The sequence below is a fragment of the Spea bombifrons genome, chromosome 2 (assembly GCF_027358695.1).
Source record: "Spea bombifrons isolate aSpeBom1 chromosome 2, aSpeBom1.2.pri, whole genome shotgun sequence".
Classification (NCBI taxonomy): Eukaryota; Metazoa; Chordata; class Amphibia; order Anura; family Pelobatidae; genus Spea; species Spea bombifrons.
Window position 1 is genome coordinate 52,605,973 of NC_071088.1, and position 20,557 is coordinate 52,626,529.

Genomic DNA, 20,557 nt, shown 5'->3' on the forward strand with positions numbered 1-20,557 from the left:
ACAATGTACTACACAGCTTAATATGGTTTCAAATGAAAGTGCTACTTGTGCTGAAAAAAACAATATATGATTTGTGGGTGCACTCATTGATAAGAGAGAAATTACAGTTGAAGAAAGACATAGCAAAAACACAAAAACGGCTCTGGTCTTTTAGCGCCACCTTAGTATCAAAAACCTGGTTCTGAAGGTGTTAAGGGAGCTGTGCATAAATAAATGCCTGCAAACCTCAATTAATTGAAACAACATTGAAAGGAAGAGTGCGCCAAAATTCATCCACAAGAATGTAAGAGATTGATAGTCTTAGAGAAAACGATTCATGGTAAAGGTGGTTCTACAAGCTATGAAATCATAAGGTGAACTTTGTTTTTGCACACATGCCTTCCCTATTTTGGCTTTATTTTGGTTGAATAAAGACATGGTGTAATACATCATGTGTCGAGGTGGTATTTACCTCATTTTTAGACTTGCTTAGGAACAGATTATTGTTATTATGTCCTTATATGTAAATCTATAAAAAAAAAGTTGTTTTTGGATAAGTGTGTCACAATGATTTCATTGTACAAGTGTTTATCTTTATAATTTGATATGTTTTTTAAATACCCACTCAGCCATCAGGGAATCTTTCATGTCTGTTTTCTAATTAGGTCATGTCACCCCTGCAGGTTTTATGCTGTTCCTTTTTCTTGGGGTTCTGACCATGCTAAGACCCAACATGTACTTTATGGCTCCTCTGCAAGAAAAGGTTGTATTTGGCATGTTCTTTCTGGGAGCTGTGCTGTGTCTCAGTTTCTCCTGGCTTTTCCATACCGTGTACTGTCATTCAGAGAAAGTGTCCCGCACATTTTCAAAGTAAGTAACAAGATAACTACTTTAACGGACATTAACATCAAAATCATAGATAAGTACCGTTTGCTGCTATCCTGTGTCCTGGTTGTTTGTCAGATGTATAAAAATGAAAAAAAAATGCACTAAAACATAAAACAGTATACACAAGAAGAATATGGACCGGGCTCTTTGTGATGCTGTTTTAACCTTTTTTTTGTGCTCATGTTTAGCTGTAATTGTCTTCTCTCACGTTTAAAATACACAAGTTTTAAATTGTTTTTTTTAGAACAAGAATGGCTTTCTTTGGATACAATTTTTTTCATCACATCATCTAATTTCCTATAAAAAATGTTTTGCTTTTATTCAAAAATGTGTTACTCATCTTCAAAATTAAAAAAACATGCTTAACCCTTTGGCTGCTAAGCCATTTCCCACCCTGGTGCTAAGGCAATTTTGAGCATTTTGCTGCAGCTCACGTTAAAAGGCGTTTAGAAGTAGATTTATTGGAAATAAACTATACAAACCATATATTGTTTTTTTCAGCACACCCAGCAGATTCCAAATATACCCTTTTTCTATGTGTATGTCTCATTAGGTTTGCAAAATAAAGCCAAAAATGGGAAAAAAGTGTATTTTTTCACTTCCGACTCAATAAAAACTAGTTAAATTAGGGTACATAAGGTACACATTTCAAGAAACTACACCCCTTGGAGCTTCAAATGAGGGGCTACATGTATTTCTAAGAGTGCACAAATAATGATGGAATATGTTGCTTTGGCTAGAAAAAAAAAAATTCTAACCATAACGACATGTTCATTTGTGTCTGGCGCACCCCAGGTTTGTACTAGAAAAACATGCAGCCCCTCATTTGATGTGCCAAGGGGTGTAGTTTTTGCAAATGTGTACTTTTTGTGCCATAATTTAACTTCCTACGTGAGCAGTAATGCCACGTCAAGGCTTCAACCCTAATTACTGACCATTCACATGCCTTTCATGCCATTCATTCGCAGAAGCACGCACCATACTTTCCATACATTCACTCACAGAAGCACACACCATTCTTTCCCCTTACAATCCCAAAGAAATTATGGTAAAGGGAGAAAAAAAATCACTTTTACAGCAAAAATAAGTTTTGCAGTAAAATTGCAAGGAGCTCCAGGGATGAGATGGTTATTCGCCTACCACACAGGCTAAATGGCTGATTTGAATAATAGTTGCAGTTCATTTACAGCTCATCAGGATTTCAAAAATTGCCTCCCTCTACCATTGGCTAAATTTACCCCCATCAAACCAATATTCTTTTAAAACCCCCAGGTATTTCAAATGGCGGTATTAACCCTTTCCACACACTATTTCTGTTTATTGACAATGCAAAATATAATGACATACAAGTACAATGTGAGTATACAATAAATTGATATGATCAATCAGGTATACAGGCTATGTTTCAATGGATGTATAGAACATATGGGCACAGCAGTTAATACACAGTTTAAGTCATAGATAAACAGTACTGATAAACTGTACAGCACAACAATACAGATATGATAATCAAAATATACAGTGGAAGTCATAGCGGCACAACAGGGCCCATCGACAATTCTACGGGAATTGTTTTATACATGAAGGTGCAAATAAAGATATAAACTGAAATAATAATGAGGTCAACCAGTGAACATAAAGAAGTGTGCCGCATCACTGCCCATCAGTCATACAGCACAAATGTGTGTTGTGAAATAGGATTAGTATATGTAAGATATCCCAGAATGTTATGTCACAGGATCCACACACTATTTCTACCACCATCATTTTTCAGATTTTGTGGTAGTCCTGTTTGTGTGTGGGTTTTTCTTTTTTTTTTTTTCACACATATTGTACTTTAGGTATGAATTCCTAATATGTGTTCTGCAACATCTCCTGAGTACTATGATACCACCCATACATAGGTTTGGTTGTTTCAGGGCCACATTTGGTCAGTCTGCGCCCATGTCCTATTGGGACATCTTTGAACCCAACCAATTAAATTTTTTTTTAAATATTCACCTCATGTGTATTTCAAATGCTAGTATTTAAACTGTTTCCATGCCAGGAAATTAATAAAATTCTTACATGGAAAGAGTTAAAATACTGGCATTTTAAAATCCCCATGAGGTGTCTAATTTTTTTTAAAAAAAGTACAACAGCCGGGTCCAAAAATACACTTTCACCTCCCACATAACCTGACAAACCCATGTTGGGTAACAAATACCAAGAGCTGTAAATTCATACGTGTAAACGTGTGGGGAAAAATACACACACACAAAATACTACGGCAAACTTTGACAAAGGCTAGTGGTAAAATGTATGCATTGAAAGAGTTAAAATACCAGCATTTGCAATACCCTGGGGATTTAGTTTTCAAAAATATATGATTTGATGTCCCAAATAACACATGTCCCAAAGATGTCCCAAAAAACACAAGGGCAGGATGACCACATGTCAAAATTCTAATTTGAAAACTGCACACTTCCCAAATGTGTCCTTTTAGCCCCTAAACAAACCCATGCATGGGTGGTATCGCTGTACTCAGGAGATGTTGCTGAACGCATATTGGGTGTTGACAGTGACATATACCAGGATGGGTAAATTCATGTCTAAAGTAAAATGTGTGTGAAAAAACCACAAACATATATGGTTTGATAGGTGTAAATTTAAGTGATCGACTTCAAAGATGTCCCAAATAGGACATAGGGGCAGAATGGCCAGATTTGGAAAAATGGTTTTGAAAAAGCTACTTGTACTTATTGCCATATAATTTGCAAAAAAACATAAAAACATTGGGTATTTCTAAACACTGGGCAAATATAATCTGAATGGGAGTTTTTTTCATTAGCTTTTATAGATGAGTAAAAGTTTTTTTTTCTAAATTTTTCACCATATATTATACAATCAGAAAAATGGTATTGAAAGAAAGCCCTTCTTGACCTGAAAAAAAAATATATATAACAATATATACTGTGGGTACAGTAAATGAAAAAGAAGAAAATTATAACTTAACACAAGCACCGCAGCCATTATCACAAAGGGTACAATAAAATCTAGTATTGTCTCATGAAGGGGTTAAATCAGGTATCTGCAGTCATATTGTAAAGAAATATAGAAAGTGATGAAAGATAAGAACCATTCGGCCTATCCAGTTTGCCCAACCTCTTAATTAGGACTGTGATAATAATCGGTAATAATCGATAATGAAAATCGTTGTCAATGATTTTCATTATCGATTAGTTGAGTCGATTTTATCGAATATAAGATTAGGATTTTTCAGAGCAAATGCTCTGAAAAATACCCCTTGTCTTATTATCGGACTTCAAATAGAGGTCAGGCTATAATAGTAAGATCCAGATCCCCCGCAGCGCTGCAGGAGACCTGGATCCTCCTCTCTGGCAGTCGCTAAACGTCTGCCCGCAAACAGTCTCCGCTACAGCCCTCCACTTCCGCTGGGGCTTCTATGATGGACCACATGACCTTCCGGTGCTCAGTCATAGAAGCTCCAGCGACAGTGCAGGCCAGCATCAGAGGTTTGTCTACACGCATCGCGCAGACATCAGTGGGCACAGTGGCATATAGGGGGTATAAAGCATATGCAGAGTGGCATATCTGAGGTATAAGGCATATCAGGGGCACAGTGGCATATAGGGGATATAAAGCATATCTGGGGGGCAGAGTGGCATATCTGAGGTATAAGGCATGGCAGGGGCACAGTGGCATATCAGAGAGATAGAGTTGCATATCTGGAGGATAGAGTGGCATATCTGGGGGGCAGAGTAGCAAGCCGTGGGGCATATATGCAAAACCGGGGGGCAGGTTGGCAAATTAAAGGAAATTAAAAAAATAGTGAATTAATATTTATTAGTAAAACCTTTTCCCAGCGTATAGTGGCAGTACCGGCGGGCTTGCTCTCTTCCCCGGGACAAACACTTTAAAAGATAGAAGGGGTCAAGCTCCACCCCCCCTTTACCCTATCACCGCACTTACAGGCGACCGCAAGCCAGTTCTTTTTTGTCCCGCAGGGAATAGCACGATAGATCCGGATCGGGCGGCACACGGGTTGTTGCCGACGAGAGGGGGTTCCTGCAGTCCGTTTGCTCCACGCGTGGGAGCTCGGCTGTTCCTTCTTCACCGCATTACAGAGTGAGTCTGTAGCTGTGTTTTTCTGCAAGCAGGGGACAAGCATGCGCAGTACAGTGGAAAGCACGCCCGGGTGGCTATGCGTTCCACTGATGATCCGGCCGTGCTACGGGGCATGCGCGGCTCGGATCATCCGATTTTGGCACCAAAGTCTAAATTTGGCTGCCTATTTATGCTGTGAAAGCCTGTCTGACCACAAGAGTGTGTGTCAGGACAGGTTTCTGTGTTGTCTGACCCCCCACATGGTTTTTGGTGATCCTTATCTGGGATACACCAAAATGTTAACCCCTTCATCACCAGAGAAGGATAAAATGCTTGCTGCTCCTCCCAAAAAGGCTTCATGCAAGTCTAAGCATTTAGCTTGCCTAGAATGTAACACTCCTCTCCCAGACGGCTACAGGAGGAAGACGTGCCAGCAATGTTTAGCGGATATCCTGGCAAAGGAGAAACAGAAGGATATATGCAGTCCTTTCTATCCTGGTTCCAGGACAATTTATCTCAAAGTTTTCAGGCATTTAAAGAGGCTGCCAAACCGACTTTGCAGGACAAGCCAAGTAAAAGATGCAAGAGAGAGCGAAGTTCATCCACATCAGATTTGTCATCTGGGGAATGTTCTCATTCATCTATGGATGCGTCTAGTTCTGAAGATTCAGATTTCGATTCCGGGTTTCCTTCTCAAGAACTGGGGAAATTCGTTAAAGAAGTGAACCAGATATTACTTAACCCAGAAGCTAAGAAAAAGGGTTTTCCCATTTTGCCTCACCTAATGGAATTTGTGCAGCGTGAGTGGAAAAATCCATGTAAACAAGCATTTATTTCAAAACACTTCAAACAAATTTTCAAGCTACAAGATGACGTCAAGATGACAATTGGCAACTACGTTGCCAATTGAAGAGGTTTCCGATCTAAAAGATACCATGGACAAAAGAGCAGAGACAGCTAATAGAAGAATTTTCCAAGCGTCAGGTCTTCAAAAAAAAAAATTGTTCACATACTTTACATGAATTAACATTTACTGGTAAAAGGTCTAAACGATTGTCACCTAAATATACCTAGAGGAAAAATACTAAAAGTGTCCTGACCCCTGGAAGCTCCCAACTCAAAAGTTGGTACTTCCATATAAACCATATTAGCCAAATAAGTGGTTGTTTTGATGCCTCCGGACAAGACACAGAGGAAATGTTTTGCATTTTTCTCATTAAGTTGGTGCATTTTTAAGTGTTGTCAGCCAGCAGGTATAACATAACATTCTTTACCTTCCAGGTTGGATTACTCTGGAATTGCACTTCTGATCATGGGAAGCTTTGTGCCTTGGCTCTATTATTCATTTTACTGCTCCCCGCAACCACGTCTCATTTATCTATCCATAGTATGTGTTCTTGGCATTTCTGCTATTGTTGTAGCACAGTGGGATCGCTTTGCAACACCTAAGCACAGGCCGACCCGCGCAGGTAATTAGTGACATTTATATTTTACTTTATAGTAGGGCTGTATGGCAGTTATGGTTGATGGGGTGTTGAGGGTTAATTTAGGGGCAGTTATTGTTAATGGGGTATTTCGGGGCAGTTATGGTTAATGGGGTCTTCAGGGTTAACTTAGGGGCAGTTATGGTTGATGGGGTCGTTAGGGTTAACTTAGGGGCAGTTATGGTTAATGAGGTATTTAGGGGCAGTTATGGTTAATGGGGTATTTAGGGGCAGTTATGGTTAATGGGGTGTTTTGGGTTAATTAAGGGGCAGTTACGGTTAGGGTTAAATTAGGGTGAGTTATGTTTAATGGGGTGTTTAGGGTTAATTTAGGGGCAGTTATGGTTGATGGGGTGTTGAGGGTTAATTTAGGGGCAGTTACAGTTAATGGGGTCTTCAGGGTTAATTTAGGGGCAGTTGTGGTTGATGGGGTCTTTAGGGTTAATTTAATGCTGAGGACTGAGGGTTCATTTAATAAAGTTAACGTAAGGTGCAGTTAGAGGTGAAGGGGGGGCAAACTAAGGGGAATCTAAATTCTGGGGGCAGTGAAGATTAATCCTGTATTTATTTATAAAAGTATTGTGTCAGCGTGCTGCGAGCGAGTCTGTGAATTTATGAGGGCATTATGGGATATCTGGGGGGTATAAGGCATATCAGGGAGCACAGTGCCATATCAGGGGGTATAAGGCATATAGGGTATATAAGACATGGGAGTGCGGAGTGGCATATCTGGGGGAATGTGACATATGGAAGGTAGTGTGGCAAGCCTGGGCTCAGATGTGCATAACTGGGGGGGGGCAGGTTGGGAAATAAAAACAAGAAATGCATTGTTTTTAACATCCAGTTATTTTAAATAAATGAAAATTTTAAATTTTTTTTTTTATCCGATTAATCGAAAAAATAATCGGCCAACTAATAGATTATGAAAATAATTGTTAGTTGCAGCCCTACTTTATAGAGAGGCTGGTTGATAAGTGGAACAGCTTCCAAGCAGAAGTGCTAGAGGTTAATACATTAAAGGAACTTAAACATGTATGTGATGTGCATACGGCTGTCCTGAATATAAGACAAGACCAAGACCAAGGACTGAGTCTAGGTTGGCCTAATGTTTCTTCTTGGCTAGCAAATTCTGTGTTTCTAAACACCTGTTGAGGTTTTAGTTGTGATAGGCTTTTATCTGCTGCATCGACTTTGTTTTTCTTTTGTATATGCATAATGCACTATTTGTTTGAGTGATAAACCAATGTGTTACAATTTCAGGTGTTTTTCTAGGGCTTGGCTTGAGTGGCATTGTCCCTACACTTCATTTTACTATTGCAGAAGGCTTTGTAAAGGCAACCACTGTGGGTCAGATGGGCTGGTTCTTCCTTATGGCCATGATGTATATAACTGGAGCAGGGCTATATGCAGCACGGATTCCTGAGCGATTCTTCCCTGGCAAGTTTGACATCTGGGTAAGGACTGGATTTTTTCACAGAGTAAAGCAGAAATGCTCCAAATATATAATATATAAGAAGGCTTGTTTTTCCCTCAGAAATCTCATGGTGCTGCCACAACCACAAGGGATTCTGGGTAGGAGCATGCAAATAAGGTCAACAATTTTGCCTCTATATCCACTTTATACATGGATCCCTTGAAAGTAATTGCCCGCTGTACAAGACAGCCTTTAGACAAAACTCGGGTAAGAGGTCATGGACAGCTGTTTCGTCCTTAATGAGGATGATAGGAGGATATATATCATTCTGTCCAATTTTGGTGTGTTACTTAATTTTAATAAAACTGTGGTTAACGCACCAAAATTGGACAAAAAAAATCAATAACAATATTAGTATGTGTGTGTATATATCTATATATAAACAGCAATCACACTCCTATCATGCCCAGGCAGCCAGCACATTCTAGAACCTGGACATGATAGGAGTGTGATTACAGGTTCCCTATGCCATGCCACCCCCCCACACATTCATATACTCATTAATTTACAGATACTCATTAATTCCCTTAAACAGACATACTTGCTCAAAAAATATTATTTTTTTTCCCTATAGGTGCTCAGAATTTTAGTAGTAAAATGACACAAAGTAATTTCTGCAAATTTCTTCCTATACACTCTGGTTGACAAGGAAAGATCTGAAAGCATGGATAAAGATAAAAATGTAATATTTGGATTCTTCCTCATTTCCTATAGTATGTATTTCTGCATATCTTTTATCCGCAAGCTGTTAAAGCATACAATGACGTCTCTGCTAATGTCCGTTTTAGAGAGGTTTTGATGATCTGTGGGCCCTCTCAATTGGGATTGGGCCAAACATTTTATCACATGCTCTTTTTTCTTGACCGGGTCCTGGCCATAATCCTCTGGAACTGTTTCTCGGCTAGGACCCGAGCAATTGCCACGGACTTTAACCCCTCATAACCCACACACCATTGACCCCACCAGAGCGCTCTTTCGTGGAGTTAACCCACAGGTGGTGCGGTACAGACCAGGGGTGGTTTGGAGCCCCTATGGATCCCAGTCTCTATGATTTCCAGGAGAGTGGGGGTCAGGCGGCTTGAAACTTTAAACTGTTACCGTTTGGGGTCCCCACAGCGGATCATATCCTTTTTTAGATAAAAATATTCTACGGACCCCGAGCTATCTCTGCATTCTCAGTACATGAGAATTGCCCATAGTGATTCCAGTAATGCACCTTAAAAAATAACAGTGCCTTGTGCTCTTTATGGGGTTATATGGACATTGCTGAGCTTGGTGGCCTAAGTATGGCGCCAGGCTGTCTGGACAGGGCATTGATATGCTAATGTGATTATGTCCCTTTCATTGTTAGAGTGGTGTATATAAGGCTGTGTGATTCCAAATAAACTGTTGTTATTCACCTGGACGTTAGTCTGGTGTAATGCTTCAGGAGCTCGCTATATCACTCCTTGTCCTTTTCAGGACAATTACAGGACAATTACAGCACCGGATTTGGCTGCGTCTCGGCGGGCTACGGTGCTACTTCATCGAGGATACAGAGCTGGTTCATGATCCCTTCCTGGCGCTGGAAGCGGTTAACCCTTGCGGTTCCGGGAGGAAGAAATGAACAACTGATCGGTGTACCCAGTCGGGGTACAGGGCTCCCCGTCACAAACATACCCCATGGCCCGTAGCCTTTTCCCTCCCGACAGAAGCTCTTTCCACGAGTTCTGTTCAAACGGCCTTCGCCGAATTGGGAACGTGGTTCAGAGGTGGTTTAATAAATCAGCGACGGGTTAATAGGAGCAGTATAGGAGCGGTGTAGCAGTATAACAGCGGGACAGTGGCTTAATAAACCAAGTCAGCAGGTCAGCAGAAGTGGCATCAATAATAGCAGCACAGATTTGTCAGCATATCCTCGCAAAAGAGCATAAGTCTCGTTATCGAGCCTTCAGCTTGCCAGCACACCCCCAACACACGGTCCTTACATCATCACTCAAGCATTCCCGAACTGTCACTTATAGTCGACTGTAGAATATCTAGCAGGGATACAATTTTGCAAACTGACTTATTGCAAAGGTGGCATCAAAGCACCATACTTGAATTTACTGAGCTCTTCAGAATGAACCATTTTTTCACAAATATTTGTAAAGGCAGACTGCATGGCTAGGTGGTAATTTTATAAACCTGTGGCAATGGCTGTGATTGAATAATTAAGAGGTCCCACTTGTTACAGGGTCACCGTACCCAAGACTGGGTACCCCTGTTTGATGGCTGAGTAAAATAAGAACTCTCTTTATTGCAAAACACACCAAACTTATATCTATCCTTAATTCAATGAGCACAAAACCCAGCTCCCAATCCCATCAGTCACATGCCATCACAAATCCCATCAGCACACAGGAAATGTATCAAGGGAGGGGATTTCCCCCTACCTGTGCTGGCTGATTAAGAGCTCCAGACAGATTACAGGATTGTTCCTTTGAAGGCTGGAGCTGCAGCCACATTCAGTCTCTGGGCCGGTTATAAAATAAAACACATTATAAAATATTACCGGGTCACAGTATCACAAACTGGACACAGAGTTTCTCACCAAGAGCAGCACCCATTTGTTCGGCTCCAATTGCAGGGTAAGGCACTGTCTCTCAAAGACCTTCAGGTACTGGTCTATCTCGTGCTCAGTCCGAGGCTCTCTTCCCGGGCATCTTGAGACTGATCCATTTCTCTCAGCTCCGCTATCAGGGTAGCCTTAGTATTTCCACTAGTTGACCGACCCTGAGCTTTTAGTAGATCTTTCAGCGTCTCCCGTCTTAGGCTGTTGTAGATCCGCTCCATATATCTGCGGTCGGGGTCCCGGCTGATGGTTTGAACTTCACCCAAATCGTGGGATTCGTCCCACCGCTGCCAGCCATGTTACAGGGTCACCATACCCAAGGCTGTGGGTACCCCTGGTTGAGGACTAACGAATCACCAGTCAGTCCCTCATATGGATCGCTCCTACTATCCACGGATCAGTCAGACCACCATTCGTAGTAAAATAAGAACTCTCTTTATTGCAAAACACACCGAACTTATATCTTTTCTTGATTCAATGAAGCACAAAACCCAACCCAATCCCATCAGCCACATCCCATCACAAATCCCATCAGTACACAGGAAATGTGGTGAGAATCAGGTGAGAGGATTAAGGGATACAATGGCTTTCCCCCACCTGTGTTATCCTCCTGTAGTGGGGGTGCCGTCTGGGTAGACAGGGCTGTGCTGGCTGATTAAGAGCTTCAGTTACAGGATTTTTCCTTTGAAGGCTGGAGCTGCAGCCACATCCAGACTCTGGGCCAGTTATAAAATAAAACACATTATAAAATATTACCAGGTCACGGTATCACAAACTGGACTCAAAAGTGCTCCATGACCCGGCTAAACTTAACACGAAAATAATAGCCTGTTAGCTTGGCCCTGTGACACCACTACCTTTGTCCATATAGTTTAGGTGTGATGGTCAGGTGTCCACATACTTTTGGTCACATAGTGTATATTGTGGTGAAGGTGAACTAGTAATCCTGGCCTGCACTAAACCAAACTTCCAACTCTCCATGTGTCACATCAGATATGGCATCACAAATTACATCATGTGATCATCAACACATAAGTGCTGAAAATTGACATCACTAATGATCTTATCGGTACCGGTCACACACTTATGTAGACTTTTTTAGACGTAGCCTAAAAGTTCAATGGTCTTATCAAGCTAAGATTTGTAAGCATTGTAGTCTGCTAATTACTTAATGCCTCTATGGGTGTACTATTACATCCAAACAAATTGTAGTCATGATGACTGCTAGGACACAATAGTGCATCCAATGTTTTTTGCATTGACAGCAGGATGTCTACACTAACAATGTTTTGAATGCATTTAAAATATTTGGTCAATAACAAAAGTTCATATCAATACTTTGTTATATACCCTTTGTTGGCAATGACAGAGGTCAAACGTTTTCTGTAAGTCTTCACAAAGTCTTCACAAGGTTTGCTGGTATTTTGGACCATTCCTCCATGCAGATCTCCTCTAGAGCAGTGATGTTTTGGGGCGGTCGCTGGGCAACACGGACTTTCAACTCCCTCCAAAGGATTTCTATGGGGTTGAGATCTGGAGGCTAGTTAGGCCACTCCAGGACCTTGAAATGCTTTTTACGAAGCCACTCCTTCGTTGCCCGGGCGGTGTGTTTGGAATCATTGTCATGCTGAAAGACCCAGCCACGTTTCATCTTTAATGCCCTTGCTGATGGAAGGAGGTTTTCACTTAAAATCTCACGATACATGGCCCCATTCATTCTTTCCTTTACACGGATCAGTCGTCCTGGTCCCTTTGCAGAAAAACAGCTCCAAAGCATGATGTTTCCACCCCCATGCTTCACCGTAGGTATGGTGTTCTTTGGATGCAACTCAGCATTCTTTCTTCTCCAAACACGACGAGTTGAGTTTCTACCAAAAAGTTCTACCTTGGTTTCATCTGACCGTATGACATTCGCCCAATCCTCTTCTGGATCATCCAAATGCTCTCAAGCAAACTTCAGACGGGCCCGGACATGTACTGGCTTAAGCAGGGGGACACGTCTGGCACTGCATGATTTGAGTCCCTGGCGGCGTAGTGTGTTACTGATGGTAGCCTTTGTTACTTTGGTCCCAGCTCTCTGCAGGTCATTCACTAGGTCCCCCCGTGTGGTTCTGGGATTTTTGCTCACCATTCTTGTGATCATTTTGACACCACGGGGTGAGATCTTGCGTGCAGCCCCAGATCTAGGGAGATTATGAGTGGTCCTGTATGTCTTCCATTTTCGAATAATTGCTCCCACAGTTGATTTCTTCACACCAAGCTGCTTGCCTATTGCAGATTCAGTCTTCCCAGCTTGGTGCAGGTCTACAATTTTGTTTCTGGTGTCCTTCGACAGCTCTTTGGTCTTGGCCGTAGTGGGGTTTGGAGTGTGACTGTTTGAGGTTGTGGACAGGTGTCTTTTATACTGATAACAAGTTCAAACAGGTGCCATTAATACAGGTAACGGGTGGAGGACAGAGGAGACTCTTAAAGAGGATGTTACAAGTCTGTGAGAGCCAGATATCTTGCTTGTTTCTAGGTGACCAAATACTTATTTTCCACCATAATTTGCAAATAAATTCTTTAAAAATCAGACAATGTGATTTCCTGTATTCTGTCTCTCATAGTTGAAGTGTACCTATGGTGAAAATTACAGGCCTCTCTCATTTTTTAAGTGGGAGAACTTGCACAATTGGTGGCTGACTAAATACTTTTTTGCCCCACTGTATTCTAATAAAGACCAAAACCCAGTAGTGCTGGGTTAATTTCCCAACAAGACGCAGGTTAAAAGAACTGGGACAGCAGATGCATTCAGCCAACATTCTAGACAGACAAGTTTTCTAGAGACTGCCTCCAGGCAAAGAATTTGTTACCGAAACACTTCTTGGTTCCCAGGGAGACTGAGATATTGACAGAAACTGATTCTGAAAATAATGGACTTACTGCCTGTGGAAAGGGACAAAATATAGATATTTGGTTTATATTAGGGTTAAACTTTATTATTACATTTCTTTTTTTTCAGTTCCAGTCTCATCAAATATTCCATGTACTGGTTGTGGCAGCAGCTTTTATCCACTTCTATGGAGTTTCCAACCTACAAGAATTCCGTTATGGCTTGGAAGGTGGTTGCACAGATGATTCCCTTCTGTAACAGCACAGTACCTGGTTAAAGGATTCAGAACTCATTTGTAGCTGGACAAGATGCCCTGCTGACCTTCATTTAAAAAGTGATGATCACCATTACCGCTCAGAATTAAACACAATTACCAGAAATAATGGAAGAAAAGGAGCTGGTAGCATTATAGAATACTGACTTATGTTAGAATAAAGAATCAGTAGCTCTAATAATTTGTAATCAAGGTTTCTCCTAAAATACTGCTGTTTGCCCTGACATGTAAACTATGCCTGGATGATTAAATTGATCTTAAATGATCATTGTATTATGTGCCAATCACACCATATTTTCTATGTGCAACTATTTTAGTATACTTTTTTCTTATATTAGGACCTTTCTGGTGAGTAGCAGATTAGTTCATACAGTGTTTCTTTTTCTCAATTGAGGTGTGGTTGGATTAAAATGAATTCCATTTACAGTGTTTGCAGTTTATTTGTGTGAAGGGATTCCCAAGCAATGTTAACTTGGCAAACAGCCATAGTGAAACATAAGACTGGATGACCTATTTCCCATTTTTTACTGAAAGAGAGGGGTTTAACACCTCAGCTCCTCATTGTGCCACAAATTTAAGAGGTATGTACATTTATTAATTTAATTAAATTAGACTGAATCACGGGACGTATTACATATTTTTTTCCGATTCTGACTTTTTATGTATGTAAATCTCCCTTAAAACTGGCATATTTGTCAAGTAAGCAACAGTTTGGTTTCAAAATAAGTGTACTGTCAACTCTTCACATCATTAGGAAAAGTTGCATTGCTGCCTGACACGAGGCCTTTTTTTTTAAATGTGTCACAATTTTATTATGCAATGGCGGCAGTTATACATGAAATTGTTGTTTTGTGTATAATAACTCGATTAAAACTACCTTACATTAGATCAGGAAGAAGACCTGGGAGGCAGTAGGGGAATGAAATCCAGAAGAGTGTATGAGTAAGGGAGCTGCCCACTTACAACCACTATAGATGTGAAGTTTTATTTTGGCAGGGAGGTATTAAAGAGAGAGAGAGAAGACATTCATACAGCAAGGGATGGACCAGCCAGAGTCTCAGAGACTCAAGCCAGCTACACTATATGACCAAAAGAATGTGTCCACCTGGCCATTGTATCTGAATGCTGGCATTACCCATTTGCTTTTAATGTCAATATCATTATTATGTAAAGGGGAAATTTCTATATCAATCATATAGTTAAGTAAAACTGTCCAAAGCAAACTATTTTAAAAATGTATCAACAGAAAATGATTTAGAAAAGCTGGAGTAGATATAAAATATATCTTGGCTGGGGCACATAGCATCTTTAAAGATGAATTGCTGCATAAGACTCATCTACCCTTTAATGATTAGCGCCACACTCCATATATACTAACATACCTTACTGCACTTGGCTGCATAAAAGAGCAAACATACCAGCTAATATAGTTACCAATTCAATAAGGCAGGATAGGTGCCCCTAATTTATTTTTCTACTAATATGCAGCAAGTATAGCCCAATTCATTTTCGTATATACACAGCTTGGCACACATCAAAGTTGCATACCTTGAACTGGTCCCGGTACACTGATGTTTTTGGCTACCTAAATTGGAAAGATCACACAACGTATGTATGAGAGGCATTACATAATATATATATACTATAGGACCAAAAGTGGGTAGACACATGACCATCACACCTTTATGAGCTTCTTCAACAAAACCATAGGCATTAATATGGACTTGCCCTCCCTTTTGACGTGAGTAAGGTTAAAAGTAGAGATTGTAGCTTGGCTTGCAATCAGATCTAATCTAAAGCATCCCATTGTCCCATGGTGTCCTCTATTCTGCCACTTCCCTAAGGGGCATGGGGAGTCTGGGGATGTGTTTCAGATTTGGGGGTGTAGCTGCCATTCTTTAGATTTGGTCTGCTCTTGTATACACAACACCACCTGCCTAGAAAGACTCTGTTTTAGCCAAGCAAATTATATTCTCCTTATGTATCCGTATATGCCATAAATGTGTTTGGGCCAAGTGAGCTGCTCTGCACCCACATCCCGATCTAAGCAAAATGTTTCATGATCCTGGGACAGGATTTTTAAGAAAATACTAGAAAAAATGGAAATGTAGGTGGATATTAACCACTGTGACAATGGCTTATTTTATTTTTTCTACCCTTTGTGACAGTAGCGGTTTTAACATCTCTGCGGTTCTTGTGTTTCGCTGTAATTTTCCTCTTTTTCATTTACTGTACCCACACAAGTTATGTATTGTTTTTTTCTGGACAAGAAGGTATTTCTTTAGATTCCATTATTTTTATAGATTTTCATATTGTGACGGAACCCTCAATCACTGGGACCACAGGAGAGGCCTGACTTCCAAAGTCATAGCCCTCGGTGGGCTCTGTGCACTCCAGACCTGGACACAGCTGTGCTGCGTACCACCGCAGAGCCCGATAGCCATCGTCCAACCTCACCTCTGTCTGGACCAGCACCTCCAGCTCGGCCACCCACTCCTCTTTGTGCTGCTTCTCCAAAAACAGCATCAGCATCTTCCACTGGAGCCAGAACCTTTCTTCAAAGGTTGGGAGGTTCTTACCGTGGTAGTCCTGTTCCGATTGAAGAGCCTCCAACCAGAGACGCCGATGAATGCAATCCCTCCTCAGCAGCTCATCCTCTGCCGATACAGGTCCACTAAGTTTTGTCCATGCCTCCTGCATACGCCATCTGAACTCCACTTCCAGAGCTGAGAATCCTGGCATCGCTCCTTCTCTACCCGCAGAGTGATCAATCCCGGTGGTGGTTTGGATGTCCCCCTTGCAAGGAAGCATCCCACCGCTGCCACCAATGTCACGGAGCTGGCTAGTACGACTGACTACCTCCGCTGAGTTGTGCTCCCTTAGCCTGTTCCCTTAGCACCACACTTTCCCCAGTCACTAGCCGAGACTCAGTGTAGGGTAAAACCAAAACAAAGACCGATTTATTTCTCACACACAGCGCTGGATATATCCAGCAAAACACACATAATCATAATGAAGATATTGGGATACAAACCGCCTCCTTAATCTGCCTCCCAGTAACGGGATTAACAATACAATAGGATCCCAACCTCTACTATCTATTGCTGGCCAAAACCAGTTCCAGGGATGGGCTGGGTAAATGTAGGTAGTGGAGGAACTGGGGGGTAGACACAGAAGTCTTTACAAACCCAGGGCCCATAGTCAATAGGGAGGAGGCTGGCAGTCAGGCCTCTCTGGTGGTCCCGGTGATGGAGGTTTCGTCACACATATAATTTACTATAAAAATATGGTGAAAAATTTAGAAAAAAAGTATTTTTCCAACTTTTACGTGAAAAATATTTTACTCATCTAAAAAAGCTAATAAAAAACAGCTAAGTAGATTCTAATATTTTTCCAGAAATACCCAATATATTTTATTTGGGGGGGGTTGCATGTTAAAGAGCAATAAGTACATGTAGCATATGTCTTTAAAAACCATTTATTTCAAATATGGTCATACTTCTCCCATGTCCTATTTGGGACATCTTTGAAGCCAGCCACTTCATTTCCCCTTTCAAACCATATATTGTTGAAAACGAGACACTCTAGTATTTTAACTATTTCTATGCACAAATGCTACCACCAGCCTTTAACAATTTTTGTGGTAGTATTTTTTGTGTTTTGTACCACAGACATTGTATGAATAAACAGATAGTATACGTCACTGTCAAACACCGCCACAATATCTATTCAGCAACATCTCTTGATTACAATGCTACCACCCATGCATGGGTTTGGTGGGTTGTTTGAGGGGTAATAGGCCACATTTGGGACACGTGCAATTTAGCTTTTAAATTTTGAATTTAAAAGCATGTTCTATTTAGAAGATATTTGAAGCCAGCAAATTCAATTTACCCCATCAATATATTATTAAAAAGTAACCACCCCATGGTAAGTCAACTGCTGGTATTTTAACGCTTTACGTGCACACGTTTTACCACTAGCCTTTGTCAAAGTTTGCAGTAGTATTTTTTGTGTTTTGTACCACACACATTATATTTTAGGTATGAATTTATAGCTCCTGGTCTGTGTTACTGCCAAATATAACCTCAATATATGTTCAGCAACATCTCCTGATTACAGTTATACCCCCATGCAAGGGTTAGTCAGGTTATTTGGGAGGTAAAAGGCCACCTTTGCGTAGTGTGTATTTTTTTGGAATTTTGACATTTGGTCAGTCTGTCCTATTTTTGGTGCATCTTTGAACTTGGCCTATTCGATTTACCAGCCCCCCCCACATTATAATTTTTTCTTACACTAGACACCCTGGGGGCGTGTCCTGGAGCTCGATCTAGATGGCTGCACATTGAGTTGCTCTGGACCTTCCTGCAATTAAGTTAGATTAAGAGGTCAAAATTTAAATTTCCACTTTTCTCTACATGCAGCATAACGACACCCAAATTGCTCTCTGGGGCCTATCCGATGAACCGGAGTTCTTGCAGAAGCCTCTGACCTGCCAATCGACCACAGCCTTCGGGCTCCTCTGTGTCCATTACGCCTAGCGACCCACACTCCCCACATGCATCCATGTCTGCACCCGCTTCTCCTGGTGGATGAGAGGTGTGAGGACTAAACCAGAAGAATGAGACCGTTGTGACAAATGACCTTCCAGAGGGGATAATTTTTCTTCCCTTTTTTTTAAATTGTTTTTATCATCATCTTGTTTCAAATTCCAGACAAATGCGAGGCCCTGAATCCTGGGTACACTGATGTGAAGACCACAACATATGCTGCTCCTCTAGCAGAACAGCACTCCAATATTTCTGGTGCTTGAACTGGACTCCAAAATATCACAAATAAAGCCATGACTCTATAAAGACCGTAAGGTCGAAACATTGCCCGTGTTGTTGAAATTAAAGTCTGTTTATATATTAATTTATTATATTAATAACTGTCAGGTGTGAACCTGATTGAAGCGTCCTCCAGTTCTGTGAGCTATATGTACGGATTATTATATGTACGGATTATTATTATTGTAGAAGTAACTAGATTACATTGTATGTCAACAATGATCTAAAGTCAAATATTAAGCAAGTAGAACGTGACGAGGAAAATGTGGAAGCTTTATGGGTAGATCATGTTGGGCAAATAAGGAAATCAATGACCGCTGCAACAAATGATATGCTATAAACCACCTACTGTTAATGTTAGAGCAAATTGGGGAAGCTGCACATCTGGGTAACACGTTAATTATTGATTACTTTAATTATCCAGACATAAATTGGGACAGAGGGACTTGTAATTATGACAGGGGATTCAAGTTTTTGAACTTGTTAAAGGACACCTTTATGTCACAACTGGTACAAGCACCAACAAGAAAGGACTCTTGTCCCTCAACAATGTTGATCTTTTGTCAAACATTCAAGAAGGAACTTGGGTAATAGTGATCACAATATGTGTCTTTTAAAATGAACTCAAAAAAGAGAGAAATTGTGCATGGGGAATACTAAAACATAATTTTAAAAAGACCAATTTCAATAAGATAAGGGCAGCATTACAACATATTGACTGGCATAAATTAGAATATCTTCAAAAAATATTAAAAAGGTACACTTCTCAGTATGTGCAATTGGGTAATAAATATAAAACAAACAGATTGAAACCAATGTGGCTTAGTGGGGAAGTAAACCAAGACATTTTAAATAAAAAAGGGCGTTAGAAGCATTTAAAAATCAAAGGCATCCTATAAGGAAGCCAGTAATGCATTCAAAAAGGTCATTAGATGGGCTAAACTAGAAAATGAGAAAGTGATAGCCAAATAGAGCAAAACCAACCCCAAAAGTACATAAATTCTATTAACAAACATTTAAGTGTAGGTACACTGAGCACAGAAATGGGTGTATTCATGAGGACCAGGAAAAGGACGAAACCTAAATAACTATTTTTCCTCAGTATCTTTTAAGGAGGAACCTATGGCAATGGATATGCAAATGATTACTGAAAAAAACTTGCACACAAATTGTGATTGGATGACTCAGGACAAGGTGCTGCAGCAACTAAAGAAAGTTAATGCAAACAAAGCTCCTGGGCCTGACAGTATTCACCCACGGGTACTTAAGGAGCTAGGTGTGGAAATAAGTGAACCTCTGTTTTAATCTTCCAGAATTATTTTCTTTCAGGAATTGTACCAGAGGGCTGAAGAAGATGTAGGCAGATTCCTATATTCAAAAAGAGTTCAAACTCTTTGCCAGGAAATCATAGACCTGTGAGTTTAACTTCTGTGGCTGGGAAAGCATTTGAAGGGTTGTTGGGGGATAATCAGGAATTCATTGGGAAGAACAGTGTTATTAGCAAAAATCAGCATGGTTTTATGAAACATAGGTCATGCCAAACTAACTTAATTGCATTCTACGAAGAAGTAAGATCAAGGTGTTGCAGTGGAAGTAATCTACATGGATTTTGCCAAGGCATTTGACACGGCTCCACACAATAGGTTACGTAGTTCATAAGGTTGAAAAAATACCTAAGTCCATCAAGTTCAACCCTTCCACCTAACCTTCCTATTCTTGATCCAAAAGAAGGCAAAAAACCCTAATTAAGCTACTTCGAAGGTTAGTATTCAGACTGAAAGAAATTGGTCTAGATGGAAATTCTTGTTCTTGGGTAGAACATTGGCTTAATGATAGAAAGCAGAGAATGGTCATAAATGGTAATTTTTCAAGCTGGTCAAAAGTGGTAAGTGGTGTCCCTGGTGGTTCTGTTCTGGGACCAATTTTATTCAACAAATTTACAAATGATCTTGCAATAGGCATTGAAAGTCATGTTTTCGTGTTTTCAGATGACAAAAAACTCATTTATTTAATAAACTACAATTATTACTTTGTTGCAGATTGATTTAGACTGGGGG

The 20,557-nt window shown here is 40.6% G+C and overlaps 1 protein-coding gene across 1 annotated transcript in view; it reads left to right on the plus strand.

Annotated features, from left to right (window-relative positions):
* The window catches only part of ADIPOR1 (adiponectin receptor 1), a 64,449-nt gene extending 50,352 nt beyond the window's left edge, over window positions 1–14,097 (plus strand). Inside the window, exons 5-8 of the mRNA XM_053454240.1 lie at window positions 663–849; window positions 6,256–6,443; window positions 7,719–7,912; window positions 13,527–14,097. Of these exons, the coding sequence (XP_053310215.1) occupies window positions 663–849; window positions 6,256–6,443; window positions 7,719–7,912; window positions 13,527–13,655 (698 nt within the window). The 3' untranslated portion in view covers window positions 13,656–14,097. The remainder of the gene's footprint in view (window positions 1–662; window positions 850–6,255; window positions 6,444–7,718; window positions 7,913–13,526) is intronic.
* Window positions 14,098–20,557: the final 6,460 nt, after the last annotated feature.